This window comes from Taeniopygia guttata, chromosome 30 (assembly GCF_048771995.1).
Source record: "Taeniopygia guttata chromosome 30, bTaeGut7.mat, whole genome shotgun sequence".
Classification (NCBI taxonomy): Eukaryota; Metazoa; Chordata; class Aves; order Passeriformes; family Estrildidae; genus Taeniopygia; species Taeniopygia guttata.
In genome coordinates, this window is record NC_133055.1 from 7125589 (window position 1) to 7139912 (window position 14324).

Genomic DNA, 14324 nt, shown 5'->3' on the forward strand with positions numbered 1-14324 from the left:
AGTGCCACAAAGGCCTCTTGGTTCCATGGTGCCCCACAGTGTCACAATGGTCCCTTGGTCTCACAGGCCCCACAGTATCACAATGGTCCCTTGGTCTCACAGACCCCACAGTGTCACAATGGTCCCTTGGTCTCACAGGCCCCACAGTGTCACAATGGTCCTTTGGTCTCACAGGGCCCCACAGTGTCACAATGGTCCCTCAGACTCACAGGCCCACAGTGTCACAATGGTCCCTTGGTTCCGTGGTTCCTGTGCTGGTGCATTCCCCCCTCCCCTTCTCAGGCTGCCCTGCCAGCTGAGAAATGCTCACTGGGCCTCGGCCTTGGACAGCAGCCCCTGGGCTCAGCTCCTCTGGAGCTCATCACAAACCCTGTCTGCTCCAGGCACTGCTGCTGCCCAACCAGCTCCTGGCTGCTTTAGGAGCAGCCCTGGGAACTGTTTGTGTTCCCTCAGTGGCACAACATCCCTGTTCTCAGCCTGCCAAAGAAAGCTGCTGATGCCAAGTGCGGCCAGGGTGAAACATGGCTGGGACTGAAGCCCCTCTCTTGGGGCCCTACAAACAGCGCTCCAAAAGGAGCCCTTGGAGCTCTCCTGGGCCAGCGACTCCCTCTGAGTGGGGCCTCTCCGGGCTGGGAACTCTCCCGTTTGCTGCACTCGGGGGATCCCGAACAACGAGGGAGCTTGGGCCGATCCCCCCACTCCTCTAGGCTCAACCCTTCCCCGCTGGGGAGATGCCAAAGCATCCACAGGGAGCATTTCCCTGCCCTCAGGGGAATTTCTCACAGGTGCCCTGCACTGACTCTCTGTGTCTGTGTGCACACAGGAGTGCCTGTGCTGGGGAAATGTGGCAGAAATGCTGCTCTCTGAGGGTTCTGAGTGACTTGGGTAGCTGAGCCAGTCAGGCCTATAAGTAAGGTTAAATCAAATGGTCTAAGTGACACTGTGGTCCCCTTGATTCCATGAGGCCCTGCCATGCTCTAATGGCCCTTTGGTTCCAGTGGGTCCCAAAGTGTCAGAACAGTCTCCATTGTTCCATGGGGCCCCACAAAGTCACTGTGGTCCCCTTGGTTCCACAGGGCCCCACAGTGTAACAATGGACTCTTGGTTCCATGAGGTGCCACGCTGTGTCACAATGGCTCATGGTTCCATGAGACCACACAGTTTAACAATGGTCCCTTGGCTCCATGAGGCCTTGCCGTGTCACAATGGACTTGGGGTTCCATGAGCTTTCCTACTGCCAAAAACAGTCTCCCTGGTTCCACAGTGTCACCATGGTCCCTTTGTTCCATGAGGTTCCATGGCAGAACCTTGGTTCCATGGCCACCTTGGTTCTGTGTGACCTTGCAGTGTCACAATGGACCTGTGGTTCCACGAGGCCTTGCTGTGTCAGAATGGCCCCTTGGTTCCAAGAGATTTCTCAGGGTCACAATGGTCTCCTTGGATCCGTGGTGTCACAAATCACAAAGGCAAATGCATCTTGCCAAGAGCTGAAACACAGCAGACAGGGAAGATGTGAAAAGTGAGTGTGTAAAGGCCTTTTAATTCACAGCTCCCACTGAGAGCTTTGGGGCTCACAGATGGACAGAGATGGTTCTGCTCACCCCTCTGTCCAAACGGGGGGTAACACACGCTGCTGCAGGTGCTTGGGTTGGTCTCTGCAGGTCCAGGTGGATGCCAAACCTGCTCTTCACAGCCTTCTCCCTTCCCCTGCCCCTCTGCCAAGTGCAGCGGGCCTCAAGGACTGAAAGGAGCACAGAGAGCCAAAGGGGGACACTTGCACCTGCCTCACTGGGAGCTCCCTGGGAAGCACTTTCCTTGAGAAGCAAGCCCCTGTCCTCCAAAGGCATTACCCCAAATGTGCAGCTTTTCTGCTCAACACCAACACACCCTTAGGAAACGCTGGCAAGGCTGAAGGACTTCATGTCCTTTCAGGACAGGCACTCCAGCTCTAGCTCCTATTCCCCCAAGTGCCTTTCCAGGTGGAGGCTCAGACGTGCAGCCCCAGGCCCTCTACAAACACAAGCTGCTCAGTGCCTCTTCACCTGCCTCAACTCCTGCCTGCGCCCACGGCACCAAGACCAGGCTGTTCCCAGCCAGAGCCCAGAGCCCTGCTCCCGCAGGACGCTCTTGCCAGCACCTTCCAGGCCTCTCCGCTGTGCACACAGCGCTTTTCATGCCCGGTCCCAACAGGCTCTGGAAGGCAGAGCACAGCCTGGCTGCCTCTGCCACCAGCACAGCCCAAACACAGGCGGAGGAAGAAGCAGCAGGGGCTGTTTTGCGGCCATGCCCAAGAGAGACTGGAAGGGTTCCCTCCCTCTGCTCTCACTTGCTTGGCTTTCTGACTGGCTCTGAGCCTGGGGCTGCCATTCCTCACTTGTGGGCACCAGAACCACAGCTGGGATCCCGGCACTGCCTGACAGCGCTCCGGGCACTGGCAGGGTCGCGCGTCCCAGTCTCGGGCACCGCGCTGCTGCTTCCTTTGCCCTCAGGCACACCCAAAGCTCCCTGGTAAGCCCAGATGGTCGCTGGTTCTGCCCTCTCCCTGGTCCTGTGCAGGGATGGAGCACTGCTGAGCTTTCAGGAAGCTATTCCTGAAAACTTCCAGCATTCCAAGCTGCTTTGCCCTCCGTGGAAGCTTGCCATGGAATCCCTCACAGCTGCCTTCAGAGCATACTCAGCTTGGCTCTTCCAAATTCCAGGGGCTCCAGGCTGCACAGCAAGATCTGCAACTCCACAGAGTTGTGGAACTGCACCTTCAGCACAGGCACCTCTCCAGCCTGATCTGCCCTCGTTCCTCTGTGTGTGTGAACAGAACACGGCGTGGAAGAGAACAGCAGCAGGGCCTGTGTGTCCCAGGGCCCGGGATTTGCGCCGCTTCAGCTCCACAGAGATGCAGGTAAGGGGGAGAAACCAAACTGTTTATTAATAAAAGGGAAAAGGAAGGGATGAGATGGGGGCCAAAAAAAGGGAATGGGCAGCGTTTGAGGGCTGGAGGGAGGGAGCTGTCAACAGGGAGGGGGAAGGCAGCAGCTATGGGAGCTTGCAGCAGGCACAGCTGTGGCCAGCATCAGGTGTGCCTGGAGCTCCAGTGACATTGAGTCCTGCTGCTCTCTTCACTGTCTCCTGGTACTCTGCTTGGGAGCCTGGTTCTCTGAATCCAGCAGATGACCTTAGTTCTGCACATCTTTGTCCAAAAACTGCCTGAATTTCCAGGTTAATGGAGGATGGGCTGTCATCTTCACTCATGGCTTCAAGGGCTGGAAGACAGATAAACTACCACAGTCAGAGACCAGGGGCTGTGTGACATCACAGAGATCTGTGTGACATCACAGGGGCTGTGTGACATCACAGGGCTGTGTGACATCACAGGTCCTGAGTGACATCACAGATCCTGTGTGACATCACAGGGGCTGTGTGACATCACAGAGATCTGTCTGTTATCACAGAGAGCTGTGTGACATCACAGAGAGCTGTGTGACGTCACAGAGATTTCAGTGTGACATCACAGGGATGTCTGTGTGACATCACAGATCCTGTGTGATGTCACAGAGAGCTGTGTGACATCACAAAGATGTCAGTGTTACATCACAGGAGGTGGTGTGACATCACAGGTCCTGTGTGACATCACAAAAAGCTGTGTGACATCATAGGGTCAGTGTGACATCACAATGATGTCCGAATGACATCACAGATATGTCTGTGTGATGTCACAGAGATGTCAGTGTGACCTCACAGATATGTCTGTGTGACATCACAAAAAGCTGTGTGACCTCACAGGGTCAGCGTGACATCACAGGAGATTGTGTGACATCATAGAGATGTCTGTGTGACATCACAGAGACGTCCATGTGATGTCACAGAGAGCTGTGTGACATCACAAGAAGCTGTGTGACATCACAGAAATAACAGTGTGACATCACAGGGTCAGTGTGACATCACAGAGGGCTGTGTTACATCACAGAGATGTCGGTGGGACATCACAAAGAACTGTGTTACATCACAGAGGTGTCCGTGTGACATGACAGAGGGCTGTATGATCTTGCACCTTCTGGAAGATGGAGTATTGCCCACTCTGTATTGCCCGGAGCACATGCAATGTTTGAAGTGCCAGCTCTGACATGGCACTACTGACATCCTCTGTCAGGCATTCAAGGGCTGCAAGAGAGAGGAACAGAGCCACGGTCAGATCCCGACTCTGCGGGGAGCCGAGGGGAGCCCCCCCTGCCAGGGCCATCCCAGCCGGCTCTTGCCATGGCCGGGAGGGATCAGGGACCAAGGGGATCAGCCCGAAGCTGCTGGCCACGCATCCCCCACGTGTCCCTGAAATCTCTGTGTGCTCTACCTAGGAGAGCAGAGCTCTCCGCAGCCTGGGCAGGGCTTGCAGCTCGCCCCGGCAGCCCCCGCTGGCAGCCCGCTGCCCTCACTCAGCCTCACAGATGAGCTGGAGCTCTTCCTTCCTCCCCCTCAGGTACCGCCCGGCCATCCCTGGGAACACAGAGCCTGTCAGGCCCAGCGGCACAGCTCCCTGCCAGCGGCGCTGCCAGCCCTGTGCCCACACGCCCTCCTGGCCCGGCTCGTGGCTCACCCATGAACCTGACGGCGCCTCTCGCAGGGGCTCCTGTGGGCTCTGCAGGTAGGGCAGGGCCCGGCGCAGGTGCTCGGCCACGCTGCTGCTGTCCTCTGCCAGCTGCAGAGAGCGGCAGGAGGGAAGGGTTGGCCCCGCAGCCCCGCCGGGCCGGGGCTCCATGGGCACCCGGCTCGGGCCGCAGGAGCCTGGAGCAGAGCCCGCGCGGCCTCGGGCTGCAGCAGCGGGCAGGGGCACAGCTGCCAGCCCGCACACCGAGCACCGCGCTCAGGGGGCTTCTCCAGGCTGGGGCTGAGGCTTCCTGGCCCTCCTTACCAGGCACTCGGTGAACTTCCACAGCTCCTGGTTCTTCACCAGCTTTTCAAGATCCCTCCTGTTCAGGAACTCGGCCGCACAAAGCAGCGTTTCCTGAGAAGCCTGGAGAGCAGCAGAGACGTGGAGATGGCCCCACAGCCCAGGGCGCAGAACCCGTCCCTGTGCCAGGGCCTGGAGGAGGCTGCAGCCTGCGAGGTGCCAGGGCAGGAGGCAGCCCAGCCCCTGCCAGGGGAACAGCAGCAGCTGCCGAGTTCTAACTTCTGCCACTCGCTGGTTCTCAGCATGGCAGTGGAAGGAGAGTGGCAGCAGGCTCTGGTGCATGTGTGCCTTCAGAGCCTCTTTTTCTTTTTCCTGTGGAAAAGTCATCAATGTTCGAAGAGCAGTATGGAGAGCAGCTGCACCTGGCTATTGTCCTGTATGAAGGGAAGAAAAAGAGACCTCAGCATTGGCTGCATGGGGCTCAGCTTGGTGCAGGCCTGCAAATCCACAGGGCACAAAGTGTCTGGGCAGCAGCCAGTGGCCGTGGCTGGGGGCAGTGAGCCTTATGTGGTCAAGGAGTGGCAGGAGCGCCTCAACCAGCTGCAGTGTGATGGGGCTGGGTATCACATGTCTTTGTCCAAGATGATAAAGTTGAGGAGCATGACTGTCATGCTAACTGTCTCTCCATCCACATCCCACAGGAGCTCCACAAGACTTTCAGTCAGGCTCCACATTTTTTCTCTCTGTGAGGAACACAAGTTTGTGAAATGCCATCCTGCTGCTGCAGGGCCTAGAGGCCAAAGGGCTGTTCCAAAGCACTTGGGCAGCTGAAGCGGGAGGCAGGAGAGCTGGGAGCAGCTGGCCCAGCGCCCAAAGCCCAGCTAAGCCCAAGTGACTGCATTCCTGAGCGCAGCCTCTGCCCCTGCCCCTTCTCACCATTGAGGGATCGTTGATGAGCTCCAGAAGGGCCCTGAGCGCCAGGTGACGCCTCTCCTTGCACTCGCTCCTCAGGTGCCTTGACAAGATTTGCAGGACTCTGTCAGCACCGCATTCACTCAAGTCCAGGCACTCGAGGACCTGAAAGGCACAGGGCAGTGACAGGGGACCGGCTGGCAGGAGCCCAGAACCGCACAGGGCCGGGCCCAGGCAGCAGCACAGGGCGCGGGCTCCGTCCCAGGCACTGCGGCCAAGAGAGGGCAGAGAGCCGGGAGGCAGCTGAGCGAGGCAGCGCTGGCCTTCAGGCTCACCTCCACAAGGAACGCCAGGGAGGGCAGCTCCCAGCGTGGCTCCTGTGTGCTGAGCAGCCGGAGCAGGTAGCGAGCGATCCGAGAGCACAGGGGGATGGAGACACAGGACATCTCCCTGGCAGGAGACAAAGTAACCAAGACTGTGGGCCAGGGGGACAAACCTCTCCCAGGACTGACTCACAGAGGTCTGGTCTTTCCCCAGCATCCTGCAAGGGCCCCTGGGCTATTTGGGAGGTGGCTCCTTGTGGGCACCCTCCTCTCCCAGCCTTTTCCAGTCTGTTTGGCTGTCCCTCGGTGACAAGGCGCTCTGGCCCATGACCACAGGGACTGTGTGGGGCACCCCAGGCACAGAGCACAAATGTCAGAGGCAGCAGTGTGAAGGGGGTCTCACCTGGCCAGCAGACCCACAGCACAGTGGTGGGTGTCAGCACAGAGCAGCGTGTCCCAGCCACACTTGCGTTCCATTGCCACCACCACATCCTCATAGTGCAGTCGGCAGAGCAGGGCCTTCAGGGTCTGCTCTGCAAACCTGTGTGCAGAGCAAAGCCCAGGTCACGCTGGGAGCACTGGCTCCTGCCCAGGGATTTGGCAAGGACAGGAGGACTGGGATGGAGCACCTGTTGGGGCTGGTGGTAAGGCCGTGTTGCTGCTGACATCCCTTCCAGAAGGTATCGACCTCCTCTGGCACATCCAGAGTGTTGAAGAGCACTTGGAAGAGCAGATGGACAAACAGGCGGGGGAAATACACGGTCACCATCTGTGGGACACAGGGCACCGGGAGGATCTTCCACATCAGCACAGTTGCCTGCAAAGGACAAAGCCCCTCGAGACAGCGCTCAGTGCCGAGGTGTCCGTGTGGCAGGGCCCGAGCACGGGAGGGAGAGGCCCAGAGAGACGCAGGGGGAGCACCGGGCCTGGTGGCCCTGAAGCTGCCCCGAGGCCAGGTTTCAGCCCAGCGCCTGAGGCAGGGAGACGCTGTGGGGGAGGGAGGATGGAGAGCTGCTGGAGAGGTGGCCTTGGGGCCAGCAAAGGCAGAAACTCACAGCCAGGGCAAGGACACCCGTTTTGTCCCCATCGGAGGTGCACGTGCTGTGCTCTGGCCAGCTCCCCAGCACATCGAGGAGTACGAGCATGGCCGGCTCTGCAGTCCTGGGCGAGCACATGATGCTCTTCCACATGGCCAAAGCAGCTCTGTGGGGTCAGAGCTCTGTCTCAGAGGAGTCTGGGACACAGCAGCGTGGCCTGGGTGGCAGCGGGGAGCTGAGCTGCTCTGCCAGCCCTGCCTCTGCCCACTGCCCCTCACTGGCAGCACGCAGGCAGCCCAGCCCTGTGGGGACTGGCCCCTGAGGGGCAGGGGGGAAGCATGGCAGCACGCTGGGGGGCTGGCAGGGGCCAGGGCTGGCAAAGGGAGCAGCCAGAGGGCCCTGCAATTCTCTGTTGGTCAGACACCTGGGACAGGCTGTACAGGGTGAAGGGCTGCTGAGCCTTGTGGACACGTGGGCCCCGTACCTGTCACACACTGGGGCCACACGCAGGAGAGCCACCACCACGTCAGAGGGCTGTGCCTCTGTCAGATCCAGGAGGGGCCTGTACAGATTGTACTCAGGAAACTCATTGGCCACGAGGATGTACCTCACCATGGCACGCAGCTGGAGAAGGCAGGGGAGACTTGGAAAGCTGCCAGAGGAAGGAATGTGCCCAGCTGCCCCAGAGAAGTGCTTCCCTTGTGTCATGGTTTGACGCTGGCACAATGCCAGCGCCCCATGAAAATACAACTTACCAATCAAATGCTGTGAAATGTGATCAAGAACAGAGCAAAGCAGGCCAAACTTAATAACAAAGGAGAAACTTTATTACACTACTACTACTACTACTATAAGAGGAAAAGAAAGGAAAGAAAAAAACACACAAAATTCGAAATGAAAACCTTCCAAAACATTTCTCCTCCCTCCACCCAACTCCACCAAACCCCAGCGAGACCCATTTGGATCCTTAATCAAGTTTTCACCCTTCAATATAATCAATACTGAGTCCATCGGGGAAGAGAGGAGTCCCCCTTGCACCACAGACCCCCAGGAAACACAGCTGCCACCTCTTGTGTTTCCAATGTCACACGTGGCACCGCCCAGACACACCGGCCAGTGTGACATTCTCCTCTCCATGTCCCAGTGCTCTCACCACCGGGCATGGACAGAGACTGCTTATAGGGCCCCTTTAAGGATGCTTTGCCAAGGACCACCAGGAACAACAGTCCAGTATCACAATTCGGGACTAGAGTCCCCCCCATTTTCCCCTGGGGCCGAGGGTCCAAAAGACAGAGATCACCTTCTCTTCTTCTCTGAAGATGGAGGGCATCCTCACACCCTCCTCAGCTCTCTCTCTGTCCACTCCAAAACTGGTAGTTGCTGAAGAAGGTCTCTTGGCTCACCAATGCATCCCCCTAAAATGCAGTCCCTCTTGAAAGAAAGAGTGGTTCAGTCTATGGTAAACAAGCAGAGTCCAGCCAAAAGCCACTCTATCATCTCCCCCCAACCTTCTTCTCTGAACATCTGAGGTTTCAGGCTGTCTCTCTTTTCTTCAAATTCAGGAGGAGTAATATTTCATAAAGCCTTCATTTCACAGGAAAGGGTTAAAATTCCCGGACTCCCCGGACGGCTGAAATCTCAGCCCAGGACTCCTTCTCCAGTCTCCCATGCTGGGCATCTTCCCTCCCCCTTCTCCTTCTCCTCCGCCGGCAAACTCCTAGGTGTCTGCTGGCTCTCTATCTCTTTTCCCTCTAGATTAGGGGAGGGGGAACAAAGACATCCCAGAGGTTCTCCACCCTTCCATCCGCAGGAGCTGGCCTAGCCGGTTGCAATCCTTCATCTCCTGGCCTACCTCTGCAGGCCGCATGGCTCCCCTCCCACACCCAGCCCGGGCTGGGCAGGGGACGTCCGTACCATGCGATGACCGGAACCAAAGAAGGACGAGTCCTCCTGGGAATTCTGCTTTTAACCCCTCTATGTTCTCAGAGGCGTGTCCACCTTCAATTGGTCACCCCAAGTGTCAGTATCTAAACCTGACCCCTGACTGGATGGACCTCTTCCTTCAAAAAAAAAATTCTCTTCCCGTGTCAAACCATGACAGAGACGAAAGGGTGACAAAAGGGACAGAGGGGACAGCAGAGCCCTCCAGGGAGGGGACACACGGGACCACAGGAGGGCACAGGGGCCACTGTAGGAGGCCACAACTGCCACCAGGCCCCTGACACCTCTCCTGTCCCCTCCCCAGCTGTCCCCCCACCAGCTGCTGGAGGCGATGGTGGCCGTGGTGGCCGCACTGGGCGAGCTGGTGGCCACCCTGAGAGAACTGATGGCCACCGTGGCCAGGCCGCACAGGGACGTGCTGCTGGCCGTGTCCCCAGAGTTCCTGCGGGTGGCTGTGGGGACCTTGATCTTTCACCTCCAGGACGCCCTGCGCCACTACCGTGTCCCCTCCCCGGGCCACCGCCCTGTCCCCTCCCTGGGCTGGACCCTGGCCAACCTCGGGGACACCCCAGGGACCACCTGGGCCTGTGTGAGAGCCCTGGCCAGCGCCAGGCGTGTGCTGGACAGGCTCATGGACAGCTGGGCCCGGCTGGCCAAGGCGGCCACCGAGCTCCGCGACGCCTGCAGGGATGCGGCCACCGGGAGGGGACAGCGGCTGGAGCTGTACCTGGGGCTGCTGGGGGACTTGGTGGCCACGTGTGACAAAGCCACCACCTTCCCCCGGGAGCTGCAGTGCCGGCTCAGGGACATCGAGGCTGCCCTGGAGGGGACAACGGAGGTGTCCCGATTTCCGTGCGGCCTTGGTGGCCACAGCGGCCGAGGCTGAGCAGCTGTGGGAGGCCAGTGCCCGCCTGGCCACGCGTCACCTGCTGGGGACACTTGGGGACATCAACACCCTCTTCTTCTGTCCCTCTCCTGGCCACGGTGGCTGTGCAGTGGCCGAGCGGTGCCAAAGAGCCATGGAGGACATCCCGAGGCTGCTGTGCACAGAGCAACATCACCACTGGGCCGTCATCAGGCCAGTGTCACCTCTGCAGAGACTCGGGGACATTCTGAGGGCACTTTGGGAGCACTTGGGGACACTTTGAGAAGGTGTGTGGTGGTGCCGGTGGGGGCGGGGGGGTGAACGGGCCTCCCCTCAGTGCCTTGCAGGAGACCTGGCTGTGATTTGGGGGCCGGGGGGGTCCCCAGGCAGCCCCCGCTGCTAAACACTGACCCTGCCCCAGGGGGTGCCGGGACCCCCAAAAACCGCACCCGCACCCCCTTCAGTGCCCTCGAACCCCCCTAGAGCACTGACCCCCCCTCACCGGGCACTGGGACGAGTGGAGACCCCCTCTTGGCTTTCTGGGGGTCGAGATGACCCCAAGATTGTGAAAAGTCCTTTTCTCCCAGCCCGCGCGGGCAGAGAAGGAGTCGAGATGCGGAGCTTTGCTTCTCAGGGCCGTTTATTTTCCCTTTTCTCTAACAGCTTTGTCCGCTCTGCTGAGCTCTCTCTAGCAGGTCGGTCTGTGGCAGTCTCCCTGCCCTCAGGGCACTGTTTGCCTTCTACACTAAAAACTACCTGTACTGTGTTTACAATAACGTGCCAATATCTATCATTTATGTTGGACAGTGTGTCTCTAGCTTCAACCAACAGAAAAGTGTCACCATCACAGCAAGACATGGAGGGCAAAAAGAAGGAGAAGAAGGTCAGGACACACCCAGATCCCTCCACCTTGTCCCATTGAAACCCGTATTTTAAAGTGTTAAAATTCTACTTTTCCACCCTGTGTTAATTCACCTACCGCTCTACTCAAACCCTTGTGCCTTGTAATTCCTCATACAAAGTTGGCAATTTTCTCCAGGGGCTAAAACCACAGCCACCGGTGTTCTTGACACCATGCCAAGGTCTCCGAGGCCCCTGCCAGGGTCTGGAGCCATCCAGGGCAGCCAGAGGGATGTCCTAGATTCTGACACCCCCCAATTACCGAACAGTGGGAGCCCCCCGGGCACTGCCCCCCCCACCAAGCACCGGGATAGGGACCGGACCCCCCTCGAACCCTGGGAACCCCACAAGCACCGGGACCCCCCAGGCAGCGCCACCCCCGTGCACCGGGACAGGGACCGGGCCCCCCTCGTGCACCGACCCCGCCGAGCACTGGGCCCGGACCCCCTTTGTGCCCCCCATCCCTGACGGAGGTTCCATCCCCTCCGCTTTGACCCCCCAGAGCTGCGGGACCCCCAGGAACAGTGCAGGGACTGTGGGGGACCCCAAGGGCTGGGGGGGGCACGGGGGGTTAACCAGCACCAGGGGAGTCCCTTAGGGTTTGGTCCTTCCCCCTCCGTTGTCTCCCAGGATCCCCTGTTATCATCAGCGCCCCCCCCCCCAATTTAATGGGATCCCCCCATTCAGTGCTTCCCCCCTTCCCTGACTCCCCCAAAGTGCTGGGACCCCCCGAGCTATGAGCCCCCCTCAGTGCGCCAGGACCCCCCACTCACCTCCCATCCCCCACCCATGGGAACCCCCCCAAATCACAGCAGCACAAGGAGAAGAAGCCAACACCTTCCCCACACCCAGCATGGATCACCAGGACCACGGATCAGCAGGGCTCTGCCCAACGGGGGTCACTGGGGATCATCCAGCCCAGATCCTCTCATGGGGGATGGAGCTGGAGCAGCGCACCAAGCTCTTCCCTCACTCTCTTCCCTCACTCCAAGCTCTTTCCTCACTCTCTTCCCTCACTCCAAGCTCTTCCCTCACTCTCTTCCCTCACTCCAAGCTCTTCCCTCACTCGGGGCACTCACAGGGCTTCCCTACTGGTGCCTCCGTTGGTGCTGGGTCAAGACTGAGCTCCTGGAGAAGCTCTTCCCACACTCCCCACACTCGTAGGGCCTCTCCCCGGTGTGGATGCGCCGGTGCACGGTGAGGTGGGAGTTGCGGTTGAAGCCCTTCCCGCAGTCGGGGCAGCGGAAGGGCCTCTCCTCTGTGTGACTCCGCTCATGTAGGAGGAGATGGGAGCTGGTCTGAAACCTCTTCCCACACTGGGGACACTCGTAGGGCCTCTCCCCTGTGTGGATGCGCTGGTGTTTTCTCAGACCTGAGCTCTGCCCAAAGCTCTTCCCACATTCCAAGCACTCATAGGGCCGTTCCCCAGTGTGGATCACCTGGTGCTTGATCAGGCCAGACATGTCTCTGAAACCCTTCCCACACTTCCCACACTCGTAGGGCCTCTCCCCGGTGTGGATGCGCCGGTGCCTGGTGAGGTTGGAGTTTTGCTTGAAGCCCTTCCTGCAGTCGGGGCAGCGGAAGGGCCTCTCCTCTGTGTGACTCCGCTCATGTTGGAGGAGATTGGAGCTGGTCCGAAACCTCTTCCCACACTCCCCACACTCGTAGGGCCTCTCCCCAGTGTGGATCCTCTGGTGCACGATCAGGTTGGAGCTCCAGCTGAAACCCTTCCCACATTCCAAGCACTTGTGGGGCTTCTCCCTGCCATGAGACTTCTCCACCAGCTCCGAGCTCCGGCTGGATCTCCGCCCGCCTTCCTGGCTCAGGGGGGCTCTTTCCTCCCTGCAGCTCCCTGGGCTGGGTTTGCAGCTCCTCCTCCTGCAGCATCTCCGGGGCTTTTCCTCCTCCTCCATCCAGACACGCCCTGGCAATGACAAATCCTGGATTGGGAGAAAAAAACAAGAGGAGAGCACCTTGGACTCGAGGTTCCTCCTTGCCCAAGTTCATCTCAGGAAGTCATTGGGAATCTTGTGTCTGTAAGAACCTCCAAAACACCAAGATTTAGCCCAAAAATCCCACAAACTTCAAGATACGGATCAAAAACTCCCCAAACATCACAAGTCAGCAAAAACCTCCTCCAAAACATAAAGATTCAGCTGCCACATAAAACCAAAGCACCAACATTTAGCCCACGAAAGCTCAGAAACACCAAGATTCATCCCCTGAAAATCCTGGATCTCCCTCCACAGTCACCTGCTGCATGTGGGGGAAGCAGCGCTCCTGGGGCTGGGGGACGGCTGCAGATACAGGGAGGGGTGGAACCTTCTGCTGCTTCCTCTTTCTGCTCCTCCTCATCCTCCTCTGGTGTCTCTCCTCTTCCTCACACTCCTCTTCCTCCAGATATTCCTCCTTCTCCTGCACAATCCCACCTTCTCCTGCCACCTGCATCGTTTGACCATTCTGTTCCTCAAGCCTGCTTCTCCTTCCCTTCTCCTCCTGCCCCCAGGCCCAGCACCCACTGCCGGCTCCCTCTTCCCCCCAGACCCACAGCATCCCAGCCGAGGGGCAGGGATGGAGCTGGGGCAGGTCGGGCTGGGGCAGCGCTGGGCTCTCGGCCGCTCCCGCCCGCACTCGGTCCCCACTGCAGCCGCTCCCGCCAGGACAGCGCGGGGGGGCCCGGCCTTGGCGCTGCCCCACTCCCACCTCCCCAAATTCCCCTCGCGGGGGCGATGGGGCCGAGGGGGGGGCGCAGGTGGGGTCCAGGTGGGGAACGCGGGGAGCTGCGAGTCTGCCTGGCAACTGGTGAGTCATCAGCGCCGCGGGCTCTGATTGGCTGAGCTCTGCCTGAGGGCTGTGGCTGCAGCAAAGAGGGGACACCCTGCTCCAGGGGGGATGTCCCACAAACGGGGGACCCCCATGAAAGGAACAAGAGCAAAGTGTCTGTACAAACAGATGCTCTGAATCTGCTCAGAGATAGGGTCAAGCAACTTTCATGTAAGTAAGTGAGAGGAGAAGCCTTGGTTTCAGAAAATATTATCAATCGATGACACACACTACTGCTCAGCCAAGGTCCTGCTCCATTCATGAACTTCCAAAAGAACAACAAAGACTTAACAGAGCCATGAATATCGTATGCTATATTAACGCAGGGAGCATATTAAGGGAGTATGTAGAAGGTGGATTGGGAAGTCTGTAGCTCTCAAGTGCTTCAGTCAATGGGGAAAGCAGAGGGAGATGTGGCCAGGAGAATTAGGATGAAATGGAGGCTGTGTCCTCCAGCAATTGGAGAGATCCCATGGGGAATGTCCCATGGCCTCTCCCATTTTTAGAAATGAAATTAATTTCACAGGACTCCTCTGTCTGCTTTGTGGACAGAATCCTCTGGTGATGTCAATTTTTCCGCACACCCTGGGGCAGGGAGTGCAGCTGAAGGTGCCTCACCCACTTTGGGTGATCGGCTCCCTTGG

General features: G+C 58.8%; 1 protein-coding gene across 1 annotated transcript in view; it reads right to left on the bottom strand.

Moving 5' to 3' along the window:
* The window catches only part of LOC140680999 (uncharacterized), a 206132-nt gene extending 192722 nt beyond the window's left edge, over positions 1-13410 (bottom strand). The window contains exons 1-2 of the mRNA XM_072919905.1: positions 13406-13410; positions 11950-12486 (exon numbers count right to left, since the gene is read on the bottom strand). Coding sequence (XP_072776006.1) covers positions 11950-12486; positions 13406-13410 — 542 coding nt within the window. The remainder of the gene's footprint in view (positions 1-11949; positions 12487-13405) is intronic.
* Positions 13411-14324: the final 914 nt, after the last annotated feature.